The 18,330-nt window shown below is 45.6% G+C and overlaps 2 protein-coding genes across 2 annotated transcripts in view; one reads left to right on the plus strand and one right to left on the minus strand.

The window, feature by feature from the left end:
- Positions 1-3,102: 3,102 nt before the first annotated feature.
- Positions 3,103-4,745, plus strand: LOC127304561 (thaumatin-like pathogenesis-related protein 4). Its single transcript, XM_051335208.2, has 2 exons — positions 3,103-3,211; positions 4,162-4,745. Exons 1-2 carry the CDS (start codon positions 3,123-3,125, stop codon positions 4,580-4,582), a joined length of 510 nt encoding a protein of 169 aa, XP_051191168.1. The 5' UTR covers positions 3,103-3,122; the 3' UTR covers positions 4,583-4,745.
- Positions 4,746-10,504: 5,759 nt separating this feature from the next.
- LOC127303224 (brassinosteroid LRR receptor kinase BRI1-like) overlaps positions 10,505-18,330 on the minus strand; it is a 43,820-nt gene continuing 35,994 nt past the window's right edge. Inside the window, exons 2-4 of the mRNA XM_051333981.2 lie at positions 12,298-13,988; positions 11,994-12,191; positions 10,505-10,629 (exon numbers count right to left, since the gene is read on the minus strand). Coding sequence (XP_051189941.2) covers positions 10,505-10,629; positions 11,994-12,191; positions 12,298-13,988 — 2,014 coding nt within the window. The remainder of the gene's footprint in view (positions 10,630-11,993; positions 12,192-12,297; positions 13,989-18,330) is intronic.

Genomic DNA, 18,330 nt, shown 5'->3' on the forward strand with positions numbered 1-18,330 from the left:
ACCCAACATGCTATTTATCTTATTGGAGAGACACCACTAGTGAACTATGGACCCCGGTCCATTCTTTTACATCTGAAATACAATCTACTGCAATCATTGTTCTCTGCTGTTCTTTGCAAACAAACATCATTCTCCACACCATACGTTTAATCCTTTGTTTACAGCAAGCCGGTGAGATTGACAACCTCACTGTTAAGTTGGGGCAAAGTATCTTGATTGTGTTGTGCAGGTTCCACGTTGGCGCCGAAATCCCTGGTGTTGCGCCGCACTACACTCCTCCACCAACAACCTTCACGTGGCCTTTATCTCCTACTGGTTCGATAAACCTTGGTTTCTTACTGAGGGAAAACTTGCTGCTGTACGCATCACACCTTCCTCTTGGGTTTCCCAACGGACGAGTGCTTTACCGTCACAAGGAAGCTACTTTCTGGCGCCGTTGCAATCCCTGCAGCACGCCAGCAGTATGGTCAAGGATCTAGAAGTAATATTTGAAAAGGGTCCTGGCGGACGGTCTGTTCCGAATGACGCAGCCGGATACGCGGCCATGTGGAAGAAGAAATCTATATTTTGGGATCTACCCTATTGAAAAGTCTTAGAGGTACGCTCTTCAATCGATGTGATGCACGTGACGAAAAATCTTTGCGTGAACCTTCTAGGCTTCCTGGGCGTGTACGGGAAGACAAAAGATACCCCAGAAGCACGGGAGGTCCAACAACGTATGAAAGACCCCAAAAAACTGTATGAGACAGATAAAGGACGTCATTACTCCAGCTACGCTCTTACAAAAGCAGAGAAGGAAATATTTTTTGAATGTCTGAGCAGTATCAAGGTCCCGTCTGGCTTCTCCTCCAATATAAAGGAAATAATAAATATGGAGAAGAAAACATTCCAGAACCTGAAGTCTCATAACTGCCACGTGATAATGACGCAGTTGCTTCCGATTGCATTGAGGAGGCTTCTACCGGAAAATGTCCTCACCCTCCTCGCCAAAGGAATTGACCCGGGAGCCCTCCATTCGACGGTTTTCGCTGGTTTGGGCTTTCCGCTTGTTTTCGCTGGTTTTACTGGTTTCTTTGGTTTTTGATGTTTCCTGTTTTTTTTGTTTTGTTTTCCTTGTTGCTTTTTTCGTGGGATTTCAAATTTCATAAGGATGTTCATCTTCTAAAAATGTACAAATTTTAAAATGATCATGATTTTAAAATTTTCAGATTAAAAAAATGTTCAGCATTGAAAAAAGATTCACGCGGTTTTAAAAATATTCAAATTTAAAGTGTTTAGATTTAAAATAACATTCAAATTTCTAAAAAAAACACATGTTATTCTGCCGCATTTAGGAGCGGCCCACGAGGAAAGTGCTGCAGATGAAGTATTTATCATCGGAGCCATACGCGCCTTCGAGTGTACACAACCCAGAGTTGTTCACATATTGACTCTCTGGACTGAGCCTGTTACATGACAGGTCAATCTCTGACAGTGCCAACGTTGACAATGATTCGGGGATCAGGCCTTACAATTTGTTGTGTGACAGGTCAAGAACGGCCAATTTCTTGGCTCCTACAAGCCCCTCAGGGATGGCACCAGCGAGCGAATTGTGCCCAAGGTTCAAGATCATGAGGTAGTACATGTTCTCAAGCTCCTTGGGGAGACTATTGGAAGTGTACTCCGTGCTCCCCATATGTATCAATGTGAAGTTGCACACCTTCATGAGGGACATCCGGTTCAGATCGACGGACCGTACGCCGCCGATGTCAAGCAGTCCCCCCTTGCCTCGACATTCGTCGCCCAACCCCCTCGTCATTGCACAAGTAGGTGTACGGCTGCCCGGTGAGGAGGCCCATGGACATCTTCCCGGACTGCCTCGCCAGCTCCGGCGGTATCGGTCCATCCAGCTGGTTGTCGTTGAAGTCGAGCCAAACCAACCCCTTGCACTCCTAGCTCCGGCGGTATTGGCCCGGAGAAGGAGTTGTTGCTCAGCTTCAAGATCGCCAGGTCGTCTAGCCGCCCGAGCCATGCCGGCACGGGTCCAGAGAGCTTGTTGGTACCGAGGGATAACCACTTCAGATCCTCCAAGTTAACCACTTAAAATATTTTTAAGTAGAGTTTAACTACGGCCGAAAATTTCAAGGTTATCTAGATATGATAAACGGTTACATCCAGGATTTTACGTAAGTATTTTGGAAGATTAAAGTGCCACTTAAAGCAAGATTTGTCACATGGTTTCTTCATGGAAAACTTGTACTCACCAAATTAGATAACCTAGCAAAACAAAGCTGGCAAAGATGCATTAAATGTTGCTTTTTTATGATCAAGATAAGGCAATTGACAATTCCTATTTCATGTTCATTTGCAAAGATTTTGTGGAGAATCGTGCATATGGCTTTCATTATTTTCCAACTACTATTATTTAGAATATATTTTGGAACCGGTTAAATGGGTGTGCTTTACTTTGGGTTATATGACATGTGAAAAATGATTTCATCTCTAAAAAATGAAAAAACTCATGGTGGTCCAATCTCTAGCCTGTGGTGCTATGCCTTATTGACATGCATTTTGAGTGCAGCGCGCCTCATGGCAACGGTTGCACGGGATATATACAACCGGTGCGGTTGTTGGTTCGATAGAACATTAACATGTTGATACAAAGGCCATGCATGTTATTTCATATTTTTCGTTTGCTAATTCATGTATTAACATTATGCGATCCAAGACTTATAAGAGTTGTTAAACAAATTCCAATAATGTAATAAAAGGACGCATACATACCATTTTGATGTAGAATCTGGGGCTTCCCCTTTTCCAAAAAAAGATCATGTTGTCTCTGTCAAACTCAAAGTATTTTCCAGCACAAGGTGACTACAACCGTTTCGATTTTCTTCCAACCAATGTAAGGATGACAGAAAGTTCACGGCGATGGAGATTGTGAAGTCGAGATCGAGCCAGGTGCAGCCTGTCGACCGAGCGAATTAATCTACGTATACGTATTTGCTGCCAATTTTTCTCAGCTTGTGTTGGTGACTCGGCTGGGGTATCTACGTTGAAAAGTAGATCGTCCGACTTTTCTCTGTACTACGTTGCAAGTTCGGCCAGTACAACAAGCAAAACAAGTACACGTATAACAAACCATGGCTACCTCCTCGTCGGCGCACATTCTCCTGATGGCTGTGTCATTCGCCGCCGGCGCCAGCGCGACGTCCTTCAGCATCACCAACCAGTCACCACGGGAAAAACAGGGACTGCCGTGCAGCAATCATTGCCGTGAGCCCACGCACGGTAAAAATTTCTTTGCCGTGCGCACCGAGCATAACTCACGGCAAAGAAAAGACGCACGGCAACATCTGAAGGGAGCACACGGCAAAGAGACCGTTCACGGCAAAGTCTGAAGATAGCGCACGGCAAAGAAATCACCACGGCAATGGCCCAACACACCGCACGGCAAAGATTCGGTGCATGGCAAAGGCGTTGGGCATTGCCGTGCCTCACCCTTTGCCGTGCACCCAGCTGGGATGCACGGCAACGCAGCCTTTGCCGTGCGTTTTGCCTTTGCCGTGCGTCATATGACATTTCCTTTGTTTTTCTTTCTGTTTTATTTCATCTAATACTTATATTTATTTTTTTAATTAGTTTTACTTTTTGATGACTATTTATTAGTGCTACTTAAGACAATGTGTATATACCCATACTATTTGCAATACAAAAGTACTCTCTATCTTCATCCCCACATATGTCAGGGTTTCGGAGCAATCCGCGCTTCGGAAAATCTGCTAAGTGTTATCGTCCAAATGTGAGGAAGGTCACACCGGGGAGCTATTTTTACACCATTAAACCTTCCACCACACTTTCACACATATCATAGGTCCACATGCAAGATTTGGTGGGATTCCGGTGCTCCGGCGGTCATTCTCCCACTCCTGCCCCAAAAAACAGCGGTATGTGTGCCCCGGCGTGTCTACCCCCTAGATTTCTCCATGCGAGGTTCCACCAATGTACTTTTTCATTGTTTTAGGTTTGTTTAGGACATATACACATGGAAAACCAAGCTTGGGACCCCTTTGGCACATGGTAGGCTCCGGTATACCCGCAGCTAGCCATTATCACATGAGTCACCCTTTCTCGGTAACTTGTTCTTCAAGACAATCTTCAAAAGTGGGCATATATACCAAGCTTCACCGTGTGGCCGGCGGTGAGGCTGGTGGGCGGCGGTAGGCAGCTCAACAGCGGCAAGACGTGGAACCTTGACATCCCGGCGGGCACCCGCATGGCCACCATCTGGGGCCGCACGGGCTGCAGCTTCAACGGAAACTCCGGCCGCTGCGCAACCGCCGACTGTGCCGGCGCGCTGTTCTGCACCCTGTCTGGACAGCCTCCGCTGACGCTGGCGGAGTTCACCCTCGGCGGCGAGTTTGATTCTTATGATATCTCCGTGATCGACGGGTTCAACATCGGCATGGGCTTCTCCTGCAGTACCGGCGTCGCGCTGCAGTGCCGGGACTCTCGCTGCCCCGACGCGTACCAGCAGCCCAACGACGTCAAGACCAAAACCTGCAGGGGCAACAGGAGCTTCCGGATCGTCTTCTGCCCATGATAACTTACAGGGCTTCCGGGTCGTCTTCTGCCCATCATAAGTCCACTTCCTATTATGAGAGTCATATGCATGTATGTATATGTATACGACCATGAGTGGAACAATCGGTACACACACAGGTGCCCAATAAAGTCGATGAATAAAGGTGAAGAATATTTGTGTCTACTATTAAAACAGCATACAATATTAATTTGCTGCTCTCCATTTTGGTGCAATTGGAAAGAGTAGGCTACGGCGTATGAGAAAAGAGAGGATCGATGCTATAGAATTTTGTTTTGAAAATATATAGGCTACAGGCCAGCTGGTAGAAAACTTTTAACGATTCTTGGCAAAAACATGTACACATTTGCATCAACGATGAAACCACACCTTATTATGACAAAATACTATCGTTTTGTATGCCCGCAGAGACATCGTTCTTGCGTTGATACACACCAAGATCCCTGCTGACAACCAAGTTTCAAATTTACCTCATTGTAAAAAATATTTTAAAACAATTTAAGGTAATTTAACACCGAAGGTATGCGTGGATGAGAAATGTTGATGTTTATGAAAAGCTTGCATGGGGTAACACAAACTGATTACCATTGGTTTTGGAAATAATATCAAGTGAAACTCAGAACTTTAATCTCTTGGAGCAAACCTGCATCACCAGCGCCGTCTGGTTGGAGTCTCGCTCTCTCAGCAGCGTCTGTAGAGATCGCTAGCCAGTCTGACAACCCCTGCTATGATTTGTCTAGCTTGTAGACCAGCCGGAGTCTCGGGCTCTTGGTGGTGTAAACAACGGCGACCATTCAGCCTTCCGAATTGTACTTCTGTTGGCCTGGCTAACCTAGCCGGTTCAATAATGTATTTTTCTTATACCTATGATCCATCAATGCATGAAAAATGAATGGATTGATCCAACCAGTTTCATATGCATTGTCGTGTCGTCCCACCGAGTCTTGGGCACACGGAAGCTAGATTAGAACATGAAACCTAAAGTGATGTGGGCGTCTAAGTTTATCAATCGTGCGGTGAGCAATCTATTCGATTAAAGCTACCTTTTGTATGGAGCATGCACTCTTCTTTGGAAATATTTCCAATTAAATCTGGCAAAAAAAAGTGCTTAGCACGTTTAAATAATTTGGAGAGTCCACATGGTTTAAAACAAAACTATGGACACGTCTCTTCTACGTATAAACCGTGTCAAACAGACTTATAAAGTTAGGTAATTAATAATTTTTTATTACGGAGTAAATCATATCTAACTGCTAAAGTAATTTAGATGGCGTGGTTTAATCGTGGTGGTTCTACAAATATATGTATATTTCTTTTAGTATATTAGGGCCAATAATTAATATCTGAAATCACATGGTTTTCCGTTGCATATGTGCACTTAGCATAATGTCTCCAAGCTCATATGTCCTCAGTTTTCATGCTGGGGTGATCCCATCGCCATGTTCTGCTGCGAGTTGTTAATGTTTGATTTGTGCGAAAGGACTCACATACGGCAAGGCAAATCTAGAGAGTCCTAGAGATGCACGTCTAGACAGACTTGTCGTTTTAATTTAGGACTCCTTTTTCTTTTCCGTCTGACGTGATTTAACTTTCATATTTGGTACAAATGCTTGTTATTGAACGTGTCAAACGTAGTTACGTGAATATTAGTCTTTTGTTAAATCATAGCCGTAAATTATAGATTTAACAGTTAAAATAATTCTGATGATGTGGATTAACGTGTGTCTCTATTTTAGATCCTTGAATTGTGCTTTTAGTATATAACTAGCAAGGCGGCCCTCGGAAATCCGAAGGATCTATACTCTTCAATTATTTAGTCTATTTGTTCTTTGATTATATATATAATCTTATATATTCATACTGTGTCACAATGTAGTAATATATGATACAGTTCTGTAACCACCGAATAAATTGTGAATAAAATATGAGAATTGCATATAACATCTCTAATCATATTTGTTTATTCATGCAAATAATCATTGTGTTATTTAAAAAAATGATACTTATGGTGATAGGTTTAATTTTTATATGATATTATATTTCAATTTTAAAAATTTGTATTTGATGTTAATAGATGATCCATTTAAGAAACTGAGTATTTTATCATTTCAAGTTGTGTGTAATCTATAGACTTTTATAAGGATCTAATTCTATTAATAAGGCGTATTATATCAACAAAAAAATCAATGGCACTGCATTTTAATATAGTATTGTTGCTCGATCCCTAGTGGTCGCCTATTGTAATAAATGTTTCTTTTACGGCCATATATGGTAATTTTGTTATCATTCGTTGATGATATGGACCAAATGTTCAATTCACCTAGGACAGAAAATAGGATATTAGTCCCTCGTTTGATATATTAACATTCAAATTTGTAAAGATTTTTTTCTTATATTCAATTTTTCTTTTTCTAGAGTGCAGATGCACTCTTGAATCGAAACCTTTAGTTTATTCTTTTAGAACCTGTGTATCCATTTTTTCCAATCTGTACTTTCATTAGCAATATTTAGTTATATATTTTATTTTTATGTACCGGTGCATGTACACAAATACCGCCGCTTATAACCTACGATGCAAGTATTCATTATTCGTACCATGTCCTAGCTTGTACTTCCGCCGTCCATATATAGATCAAAATGTTTGTCTAGATTTGGATATATCAATACACTAAATATTGCCTATGTACATCTAAATTTTGACAAACCTAAAATATCTATTTATTAACAAAGGTAGTAGATTATTTCATCCCAACACACGTCCTAGTTCAAGGTGTAGGAGTATGTGATTTTCCTAAATGCTGTGATCTAGTTCAAACAATTCAAATTGGTAGTTGGCCAACGTCCTGACTCTATCACGTGAACTTTTTTGAAGTCGTGTTTTACATGGACTACCCTATCACGCTAGGTTTTTTTCACCAATTGCCAATTCGGAGGACTACTCTATCATGCGGGTTTGTCTTTACGGATCGCTAATTCCAAGTGCTTCGGGCGTAGCCGATTTTTTTGAAAAAAGTTTTGTTACGTGTCCATCTTGAATGCTCACCTAGGTAACAATAATTTTAGTATATTTGTTGATGGTTACCTACATGACATGCTATATATTATTATAGTTCGTGTAACATTTTTAGGTTTTAAATCTTAACCGTTAAAATTAAGGTCAAAAGATCAAATAATTTCAGTATTTATGGATTAATATGGTGTCTCAAAAAGAAGTGTATATTGCGTTTAATATATAATAGATAAATAGATGTAAGACTTTAGATCCAACTATTAAATAAAATAATTAACATTTAATAAATGCAGATTTTTTTATTGGAAAGCAGAGTCCTAGAGATATACCTATATCCAAGCTCATCTTTTTTCTTCTTCTTATGACTCCTTTTTTTGCACGTGATTTCCTTCCATATTTGACGCATATGCTTATTATTAAACGTGTCAAACATGGTTACACAGTTACGTACGTGACTATTAGTCTTTTGTTAAATCCTATCCGTAAGTTATAGATCTAACAGTTAAAATAATTCCTATGATGTAGATTAACGTGGTGCCTCTATTTTAGACCTTTGCATTGTGCTTTTAGTATATAATAGATAGATAAATAGATGAAGAAAGTCCACTTCTCGTCCTTGAACTTTTGAGGAATTTCATTTTTCATCCTAAAATTTATTTTTAGTTTAGAATGGACCTCGAACTCTCTGAATAGTTCACTTTTCATCCTTTTTTGGTTCAATTGATATAATCGCTGACATGGAAAGAAAAAACAATCAACCAACCAAATTCATTTGAAGCGTTGCACCACATGGGCGGGCACATGATATTGACAATGGGTATTCAGAGTTAAGAAAAAAATGTTTTTGCTATTTATCAATTGATCGAGAATTTCTTATGTCTCAATTGTATTTTTATTTGAACTACACTTGCACTTTTGTAAGGTGACTGATACCAAATAAAATCTTAGTAAATTAAGACACAACATCTCATCCTCAACTCATTAATCAAATTCTTGATTCTTCACATGAATATGGAGAAAAACTACTGTATCTAACTCTAACTGGAAGCGATTTCTTATTTTCTAGTTCTGAAATTGAATAAGAATTTAGAACCCTACCGTGAGATATTTCGGTGATACACTTGATTTTTGCAACTCCGTGTGGCCTGCATTTGCACTCTGCAGTCAAGCGCCGGTTGCCGGATTCGGATCCCCTTTGGCCCCTGCTGGCTGCGGCGCCTCCGCCTCTCTTTCTGCCCCTGATGACGACGTTGCTGCAGACTCGACAACGGAATCGATCACCGGCTTGGTCTAGGTGTGTCGCTGGAGAAAGCCTGGCGGCTGCGGCTGGACTGCTGGTGGCCTCACGGGAGGTACATGAGACAACCTACTGCTGCTGCTGGGCTAAGAAATACCAGGCTTGGTGGGCTAAATACTAAGCAAAAAAATTTGGCCGAAAATAATGGGTATTCAGCTGAATACCCATGAATACGTTTGTGCCCGCCAATGTTGCACCACGAAGGCCTGCTTGCTTTGCCTATCAACATCGTCCTGCCTCTCTGCCCATGCAGCGTTGCCTTGAGTTTTCTGCCACCCGTGGCAGATAATTGCCTAGCTCAATTGGGATAAGGACTAAAAGTGAACCATTCTTAGAGTTTAAGGGTTGTTTTAAACCAAACAAAAGTTTTAGGACCAAAAGTAAATAGATTGACATGTTGGCCTCCATCTCATGGGCCCAAACATCATCTTGTCAGGCAGAGAAGTCTCCGGCTGCAAGCAAAACTGGTCCACTAAGCACGCAGTTAAGGTGTCGACGGCCAGAAGCCATAGCCAGTCTCCGGCTGTGCGTTTTCCAGGCCAGCACCATGAGTTGTACTAGATTCAGCCCCTTGTAAGGAGGTAGCTCAAGAACTGGACAATGACACGTAGTTTTGTGCTGCGTTCAATCGCTGTAGCTTTTCTCCCTTTTTTTCTTTCTTATTTACATCGTGGTTAACTGGTTACAACTGAATCCTAAAACCATGGACTTTCTAAATTCCATCAATTTATTGATAATCATCAACAGCAATACAAAGAGATCCAAACATAAAAAAAAATTACAAATAGATCATTGGACCACCTAGCGACGACTATAAATACTAGCGTGAGCCGAAGACGCGGCGCCATCCTCGCCCCTCCATCACTGGAGCCCAACAAAGCTTGTCGTACGGACCAGAGCAGCAACCATCGCCAACGATGACACCATAGATCGGAAGAGACTGACCTAAAACTATACCATCGAACAAGAAAACCAACCAGATTCCAGGAGATCCGCCAGACACATGAATCCACGCGCCCTCCGCCGGCGCTAAACGCACCACCGGAGCGAGTATAGGACAAGGAGGACCTTATTCTAATTCCAGGATGTAGCCACCGTCTCACCATCCCAAAGAAGACACTAAAAATAAACTAAACGAAGAACTGAAACCTTCCCGTTAGCGAGAGGCCACGGTCCGCCACGCCTCCATGGCCCCAAGGCCACTGAAGGCGGAGCAAACCGGCAGCATCGCCGGTGAGAGAGACGAAACCCTAGATGGGTGTTAAGGTTGACGATCGCCTCGTGTATCTTCCTTGCCCATACCTACATCCCCTCAATCTTAGCCACTAAGCACCGTCACAGTCGCTAGATTCGTGCTTTCCCACAAACCGCATCCTATGCAACGGAAAAAGACTAGACCAAGTCACGTACAAGCACTTCCTAACTCAAAACTAAATTCAGATAACACTACACTAACCAAACCCAGCGACAGGCTTAACTAAAGATGATAACAATTTACACCCCTTTCAAATATACTTGGAATATATGCATCAATATATAGTGCCTAGACGGGTAACAGATCGAATATGATTTGGCGTATTGCTAACAAGAAAAATCATAGGTAAAACCTATATACTCATAAATCATTATGCCTTGTTGTCCATTTGGTGTACGCGATTTGAATCTTGGTTAGCCTCAGGACCACATCACTTATCTTTATCCTGTCTTTAGGCGAGTCCTTGGTGCAGAGCAAACCAATTTCTATTATGGGCGCCAGAAAGTTATCGTGCAGCTCATACCATGAAGAGGATCCGTGTAGTAGCCGGGTATCCACGGCATGGATAAGCTCTGCAGGAAATAACTGTTGAACCCATCGCCTAAGGGTCAAGTCTCCGACAAACATAGCATCTTCAGGCTTCACTACCGGAAAAAATGCAACTGCCATCCACGAAGTCATTGCCGTGCGCGGTTTGCACGGCAAAGCCGGCTTTGCCGTCCGGGTACAGTAAAACGCACGGCAAAGACATGTTGCACGGCAAACGACACCAAAAACGCACGGCAAAGAAAAACGCACGGCAAAAGGAACAGGGGGCGCACGGCAAAGAAATCTCGCATGGCAAAGAAAACCGAAGCGCCCGGCAAAGATACTACGCACGGCAAAGGTTTTCTTTGCCGAGCACTTTTGAAAAAACGCACGGCAAAGATTGCAGTAATACGGGCCGTAGGATCACGCTTGTGTTGAACGGCTAAGATAGATAGTCACCTGGATAGATGACATGGCACACCCAATTCCCTGGCCCCACCACCGCCACTCCACCACCAGCACCCACCCGTGACCAACCCTCTCTCTCTTATTCATTTTCTCTCCACAGACACGCACAGACCACCAAGGCAGGGAGAAGGGAAGATGGAGGGCGGCGCTGGCGAGGACTCGCCGGCCTGGACGCCCGATGCTCCGCCGGTGTCGAAGCCCGGTTGTGCCGCCACTCCGCCCGATGCCGCGCCGCCGGCCTCGACGCCGTCCGCCGCCACTCCGCCCGACGCCGCGCCGCCGGCCTTGATGCCCTCCGCCGCCATCAGCCACCGCCTCGACGCCCTCCGCCGCCGCCAGCCACCGCCTCGACGCCCTCTCCGCCGCTGCCAACCCCACTCCACCCGACGCCGCGCCGCCGGCCTCGACGCCTTCCGCCGCCACTCCGCCCGACGCCGCGCCGCCAGCCTCGACGCCCTCCTCCACCGTCAGCCACCGCCTGGACGCCCTCCGCCGCCGCCAGCCACCGCCTCAACGCCCTCCTCCGCCGCCAGCCAACCCCACTCCGCCCGACGCCGCGCCGCCGGCCTCGACGCCCTCCTCCGCGGCCAGCCACCGCCTCCACGCCCTCCTCTGCCGCCAGCTTACCACTGGTGGCTCGCCGGCGCCGGCGCTTGCCCTTTTTTTTTATTATTCTTGAATTTCTTTGCCGTGCGCCGCGGGTCAAATGCGCACGGCAAAGAGCATGCCGCACGGGAAAAAAGGGCCGCACGGCAAAGGAGAGCGGCGCACGGCAAAGCGAACGATGCACGGCAAAGTCTTTGCCGTGCAGTTTGGTGGGACGCACGGCAACGACCGCTTTGCCGAGGCAAACGTTGCCGTCCGAACTTTGCCGGGCGGAGTTGCACGGCGAAGGCTTTGCCGTGCAAATTATGCCCTTTGCCATGTATTTTGCTTGCACGGCAACGTCCTCTTCTCCCGTAGTGCTTCCTTCCGGTGAAAACTTCAAGGAGCATTATACCGTAGCTGAACACGTCACTCTTTCTTGATGCTTTTCCGTATGATCCATACTCTACACAAGGAAAAAAAAACAAATATAAGCCAAAACATGATTGATCAGTCCAAAAAAAGAATTGGGTATATTTAACGACCATAACTAGTGTTAATTAATTAGGTACCTGGTGACATGTACCCAATGGAACTGGGCATGTTTGACGCGATCGTTGAGCTATCATTTCCTTGTAGTAGCCTTGCAATGCCAAAGTCCGCCACATGTGCGATCATGTCCTCGTCAAATAAAACATTGCTTGGCTTCAGGTCGCAATGCAAAACCACTTCATGATATCCATGGTGCAGATACTCCAAGGCCATTGACACATCGAGCATAACACCTAGCCTCTCATGGAACCCAAATTGCCTTTCTCTCAAGTGGGAGTGGTGCAGCAGCGTGTCTAAGCTTCCATTTGGCATGTACTGTAACACCATTGCTCTGAAGTCCATGTTAGAGCATGCGTTGATTATCTGTATGAGGTTACGGTGTCGCGCCATGCGAAGCACACGGCACTCGGCGTCAAAGCTTCTAGTGGTTTGCTCGGATCGCATGTCGAGAACCTTCACTGCAACTACGGAGCCGTTGCTTAGTTGGCCCCTGAACACTTTTCCAAATCCTCCTGAACCGAGCATGTTGTCTTCATTAAATTTATCGGTGGCGTGAACAAGCTCAAGATGAGAAATTAATTGATGGCCTACTGGGTCATCAACAGAAGCTCTGACCTGACCTTTCTCAGTTTTCTTTATCATTGCTAGGTATAAGAAAAAACCAATAACACCAAGAGCTACAGTGACACATGCCAATAATATTGTCAGCTTCAAGAGGTGGTAATTATGACCTGAATGGTGCCGGCCATGTAGAGACGAAATTGGTAAGCACGGAGGCAGAGGGATACCACACAACCCAGAGTTGTTCTCATACTGGCTCTCTGGAAACGTGGCAAGAGATCCTAGGACCGGTACTGATCCATTGAGCTTATTGTATGACAAGTCAATATACTGCAATAATCCCAGCGTGGACAACGATCCAGGAATTGGGCCTTCCAACTGGTTATGTGACAGGTCAAGCGAGGACAGTGTCTTGGCGTCTCCAAGCTCGTCAGGGATAGCACCAGAGAGCAAATTGCTCCCAAGATTAATGAGAAAGAGGTAGTTTATGTTCCCAAGCTCCTTGGGGATCTCGGAATCGAGCTGGTTGAAGGATAGGTCCAGGTATTCCATGGAGGCATTTAGAGTGGAAGTAAAATCTGGGCAGCTGAGGTGCAGCACGATGAAGTTGCATAGCTTTTTGCTGGCCATCCGGTTCAGATCATCGGAACGGATGCCGCTGGTGTGGAGCAGGTTCCCACTGTCGTGGCATTCGCCGGTCCGCGACCCTTGGTTGCGCAAGTAGGTGGACGTCCGCCCGGAATCGAGGATGGGAACCTTCCCGGACTGCCTCGCTAGCTCCGGCGGTATTGGTCCACTTAGCTGGTTGTTGTTGAGGTCCAGTAAAATCAATCTCTTGCAATCTCCTAGCTCGCGCGGTATCGGGCCCGAGAAGGAGTTGTTGTTCAGCTTCAAATTCGCCATGTTGTCTAGCTGCCCAAGCCATGGCGGCACCGGTCCGGAGAGCTTGTTGCTACCGAGGGATAACCAGATCAGATCATGGCAGTTCACCAGCTCCGGTGGGATGCCGCCTGTGAGCCCGTTGTAATCGAGGATGAGGTGCTGGAGCCCGCGAGTGCTAGCCAGTGATGCCGGGATCTCGCCATGCAGTTGGTTCTCCCACAGGATGATGTCTCGGAGAAGGGATAGGTCACCGAGGGATGTGGGGATCACTAGTGGAAAACATGCCTAATGTCGCGGGTCGTAAGACCCTTTTGTCGCGGGCGGCCAGCCGCGACAACGGAGGCGCGACAAAAGATCCAACCTTTTGTCGCGGGTCGATTACCACCCGCGACATAAGGTCCACCACGTGGCAGCCGCGGGGCGCGCAGGGGACACCCCCTTTTGTCGCGGGTGGTAATACAGTCCGCGACAAAAGGCCCTCTACGTGGCGCGCGCATAACGCTGCTGCTTTAGGGTTTGAGGGGTGCAGCACACCCCCCCCCCGCCACTGCCCCCCTTCTATTTCATTTTTTCATTTTAAAATAAAAGTTGCATATATTTGTACGCTACCACAAGTTGTACACGTTCATTCATTATATATAGATCGAGCAAACAAATATTGGAAGCAAAAGTCTATTCGTAGATTCCCCTTACATATACATGGAGCTCACGACTACCGGGACTAAAGCCCGTCGTCTATTCTAACTATTACATGGAGATCATTTGATGCGCCTATTCGAACTAAACAAGCCGTTGTCGTCTATTACTTCTCTCATCAGAAGTCCCGCCACTTCCTCCGTATTTCCTTGTAGGTGTTCGTGTGGTTGGAGCTTCTCCCGCATGAAGTCGATCTATATAGGAAAATGAGATGAATATGACTATATCAATCTTGATAACGAAATATTGACGATAATAAATTAAAGTTGTGAATGTTATTGCTTACGTTGAATCTATTATCGTTGTTCTTCTCAGCGGTTAACATGTGAATGGACTCGCAAACGTAGTATCCACATAGATTCATCCCCTGTGGCTGCTGGGCGCATGGTATAGGAGTAAATGTTAGCTTCTCTGCGAAGTTACCACCCTTAAAATTCTTCTTGAAAACTCTCCAAACCCTGCCAGGTAAAAGAATGATTAAATGAGTGGATAATTAATTGATATCTCACGAAAGATATAGCGCGTCATTAATGATTGAAATTACTTCTGGAGCAAGCGCTGCAAGTCGGGGAACCCTTCCACGCCTCTACTCAATGGGTCCCTTACTTCAACTATTCCCTTATCAACTTGAATGTCTAGCAGAATCCAGTGGAAACTGCACATGTTTATATATATATATACTTCATGAATTACACTTAACATCGAGTAAGAAAAATTGAATGTGCACAACAGATCAGTAAGACTCTCACCTGTAGTTGTAAGGAAACAGTATTGAATCACAGAAATGTTGCTCCCCTATAAACCTTAGTAGGTTTCCCCCCCGTTTCTTCGGTTTATCCCTTACCGTGCCTTGATGTACTTTATTTGGTTCAACAAATCCAATATTGAACATCTTATTACTTCTGCATTCACTGATCTTCAGTCTGCATAAGAGAGCACATAAGATACAATGAGTATATGCAATGAACAGGAACAACTGAATGAACACGAGCTTATATGTAGTTAACAACTTACAAGCAATAGCAACTCATGAGAGATTTGTCGAGGGCGTCTAAATTGAATAACTACCAGAGTTCGGAAATCTCAATATGGATCTCCTCTTTTCGGAAGTAATATTCTTCTGGGATATTCGCCACGATGTATCTTGTGTTGTCCTTGCACACATCAAGGTACCACTGATGCAAATTCCGCATATGCGTTGGCAGTTGATGCAGCCACTCTTTGCTGACCAAGTCGGCCCCGTAGACAAATTTAGGAGCTATATCAGCAATGGGTAGTACTGCATCACGGGCACTCAGCAATTCCTCCACGGTACATCCAACTTGAGCCGCTAGCGCTGCAGCTGCTTCCATATCGAAATCACCATGTTCCTGGTACACCGAGGGAACAGCTAACACTTTGAGGGGTGGGATCGATTGTTTGGCCTGGTCTCCGAGCTGCGGAACTTCCTTTCTTTTTCTGCTTGTTGTCGCTTGCTTGGCCTTGGGTGCACTTGTTGAACTTGATTTCTTCCCGGCTACACTTCTAGTTGATGATTTGCTCGTGCTAGCACTATCCTTCTTCTCAATTACCCTAGCACTATCCTTGTCCTGAATTACCCTCGTAAGTGTGCGTGTATAGTCATCCTTCTTCTCGTGTAAGTCATATTGCGATGGTGTGTTCAGAAAATCAAGAGCATATGCTTTTTGCTTCTCTGTGTATGCTGCTGGGGACTTGGGTTTCTCCTTATGAAAATGTTCATAATTGTGTTTCTTTACAACGGCCTCATTTTCCTCTTCGGTAAGATCGTAAGGACAGGGGGGAACCTTTGGTACTCTTGGGAGGGGCGACATTTTGCGGACAGGACTCTTGAAACGCTTCCGCTTGTTGGGTGCCTGCTGAGTCTTAGTGGGCGCAGGCGGCGGCGCAGGAGATGGAGATGGACTAGGGATGTGGTGGTCATACTCATGGGGTGATGGTGGCATGTGACCACTCGGAGGAGGTGATGGTGACCTGCGATCACTTGGAGGAGGTGATGGTGACCTGCGATGACTAGTAGGGGGTACCCAGCCTGGAAGCCTGATGTTTTTCTTCTCCCAAAGAATGAGGTCACCCAGTACGTCTTGGAGTGTAACCTGACCTTCACCTCCCGGGATTTCAAGCTGCAATGACTCAAACGTCGGTACAATTGAATCCACCCCGACACGAGCATAGCCAGCTGGAATCTCATTGCCACGCCATAGTGCCAGCTCACCTTCAGGTCCTAATGCAGGTAAAACATAGCCGACCGCCACCTTAAGAGATATGTTCCTGAACACCTCATGGAGATCACAAGGTGTTTGCTCCTTGATTCCATTCACGGGGTAGCCATGACCGCCATCTATCATCTGTGTACATTCAGGCGGGGCCTCCGAGTCAGCCACGCTGCTGTTTCACCGCTGAGATATGCCGGCGGTATTATCTGGCTCGCGCTATGCTCTAAGTTCATTAATCTGCCGCTGCTGCTGCTGAATCTCCCATTGCTGCTGGTCAAGTTGGCGTTGGAACTCGGCCATCTGGTCATTCTGCACCTCCAGCTGGCGTTGTTTTGCTCTCGCTCGGCTTCTATAAGTCTCCGCGTCGTCCGGAAACCCAAGCGACCACGGAATACTAGGGCCGAAGCCTCTTGTTCGTCCTCCCTTTTCAGGATTACCGAGGACAAGCGTCAGCAAGTCTTTCTCTCTATCGGGAGCAAACTTCAATTTTCCCGATTTAATATCTGCCGTCACTTCAAGCCATTTTCCCTGGGTAGCTTAACCTTGCTGTCACTTTCAACAAGGTCCCCTGTCTTCATGTCATACTCACAGCCATGCCCAAGGAACCAATTTCGAGCCCTCGTGTCCCAATTTTCTTGGATGGGTTCTGGAATGATCCCATTCCGCTGCATCTCAGCCTCTTGTGCATCCTACTTAGGCATGGCTACTTGGTAGCCCCCTCGCCCCGTATGATGGTGATATAACTTTTCGCTTGCATTCTTCTTGTTTTTCTTTGACAGTGCCACAGCATCCTCTGAGCTCTTGTACTTCACAAATTCTTCCCAGTTATGCTCCTGCTTCGATAGATAGCCTTCGAATTTTGGAGGCTTCTTCTCGTCCTTATAAGTTGCCCATAACCGGTTCTTCCACGCCCGGAAAAGTTCCCCCATCTTCTGAAGAGTCCACTTCTTCACTAGCTCCCTCTGCTTGTCCATCTCAGTCTGCGATCCCAATTCTGGCAAGATGAAATGTGCCATGAGGTCGTCAAAAAGCGAGCGTTTGTACCTATCGGCAACCTCACTTTCGGGCACCTTCTTGCTCTTGTTTCATTCTCTAACAGTGATCGGGATGCGATCCCTAACCAGAACTCCGCACTGATTTTTAAATTTCGTTGCGGCACTTGCGGGTGTCATCGGTTGGCCTTTAGGTGATATAGATGTAATTGTCCAGTGGTCATTTTTGCCCAACTTCTTTACCGGGCCTCGTTTCTCCAACTTATCTTGGGAGGCCTAAGAGAATAAAAATTAATTAATTTATATACATATGTACATATAGAATTCCATTAATGCCTCTAGTGATCGTATACCTCGCCATCACCGGAGCACTCGGCTTCTCCATCACCGGAGCCGTCGGCTTCTCCATCACCGGAGCCGTCGGCTTCTCGGTCGACTTCTTCATCAGCGGAGCCGTCGGCTTCTCGGTCGCCGTCTAGATCGGCTTGGCGGATTATATCCTTGACTATGTCTTCCTGTTCCAAGTCTCGATGGAATTCGAATGGATCCATTATTTCTGCAAAAAATTAAATCGATAAGTACATGTTCTAACCCTAACCAAACCCAAACCCTAACCAAACACTAACCAAACCCTAACCCTAACCACGGATGGGGTAGGCTCAAGGAGGGGAAGGCAGCGTGGAGCAGG

This window comes from Lolium perenne, chromosome 5 (genome assembly GCF_019359855.2).
Source record: "Lolium perenne isolate Kyuss_39 chromosome 5, Kyuss_2.0, whole genome shotgun sequence".
Lineage (NCBI taxonomy): Eukaryota > Viridiplantae > Streptophyta > Magnoliopsida > Poales > Poaceae > Lolium > Lolium perenne.

Excerpts from the sequence above, each read along its gene's own strand:
- LOC127304561 (XM_051335208.2), top strand. The coding sequence starts at position 3,123 with ATGGCTACCTCCTCGTCGGCGCACATTCTCCTGATGGCTGTGTCATTC. Across the intron at positions 3,212-4,161 it reads TCCTTCAGCATCACCAACCA|CTTCACCGTGTGGCCGGCGG; the intron begins GTCACCACGGGA and ends ATATATACCAAG.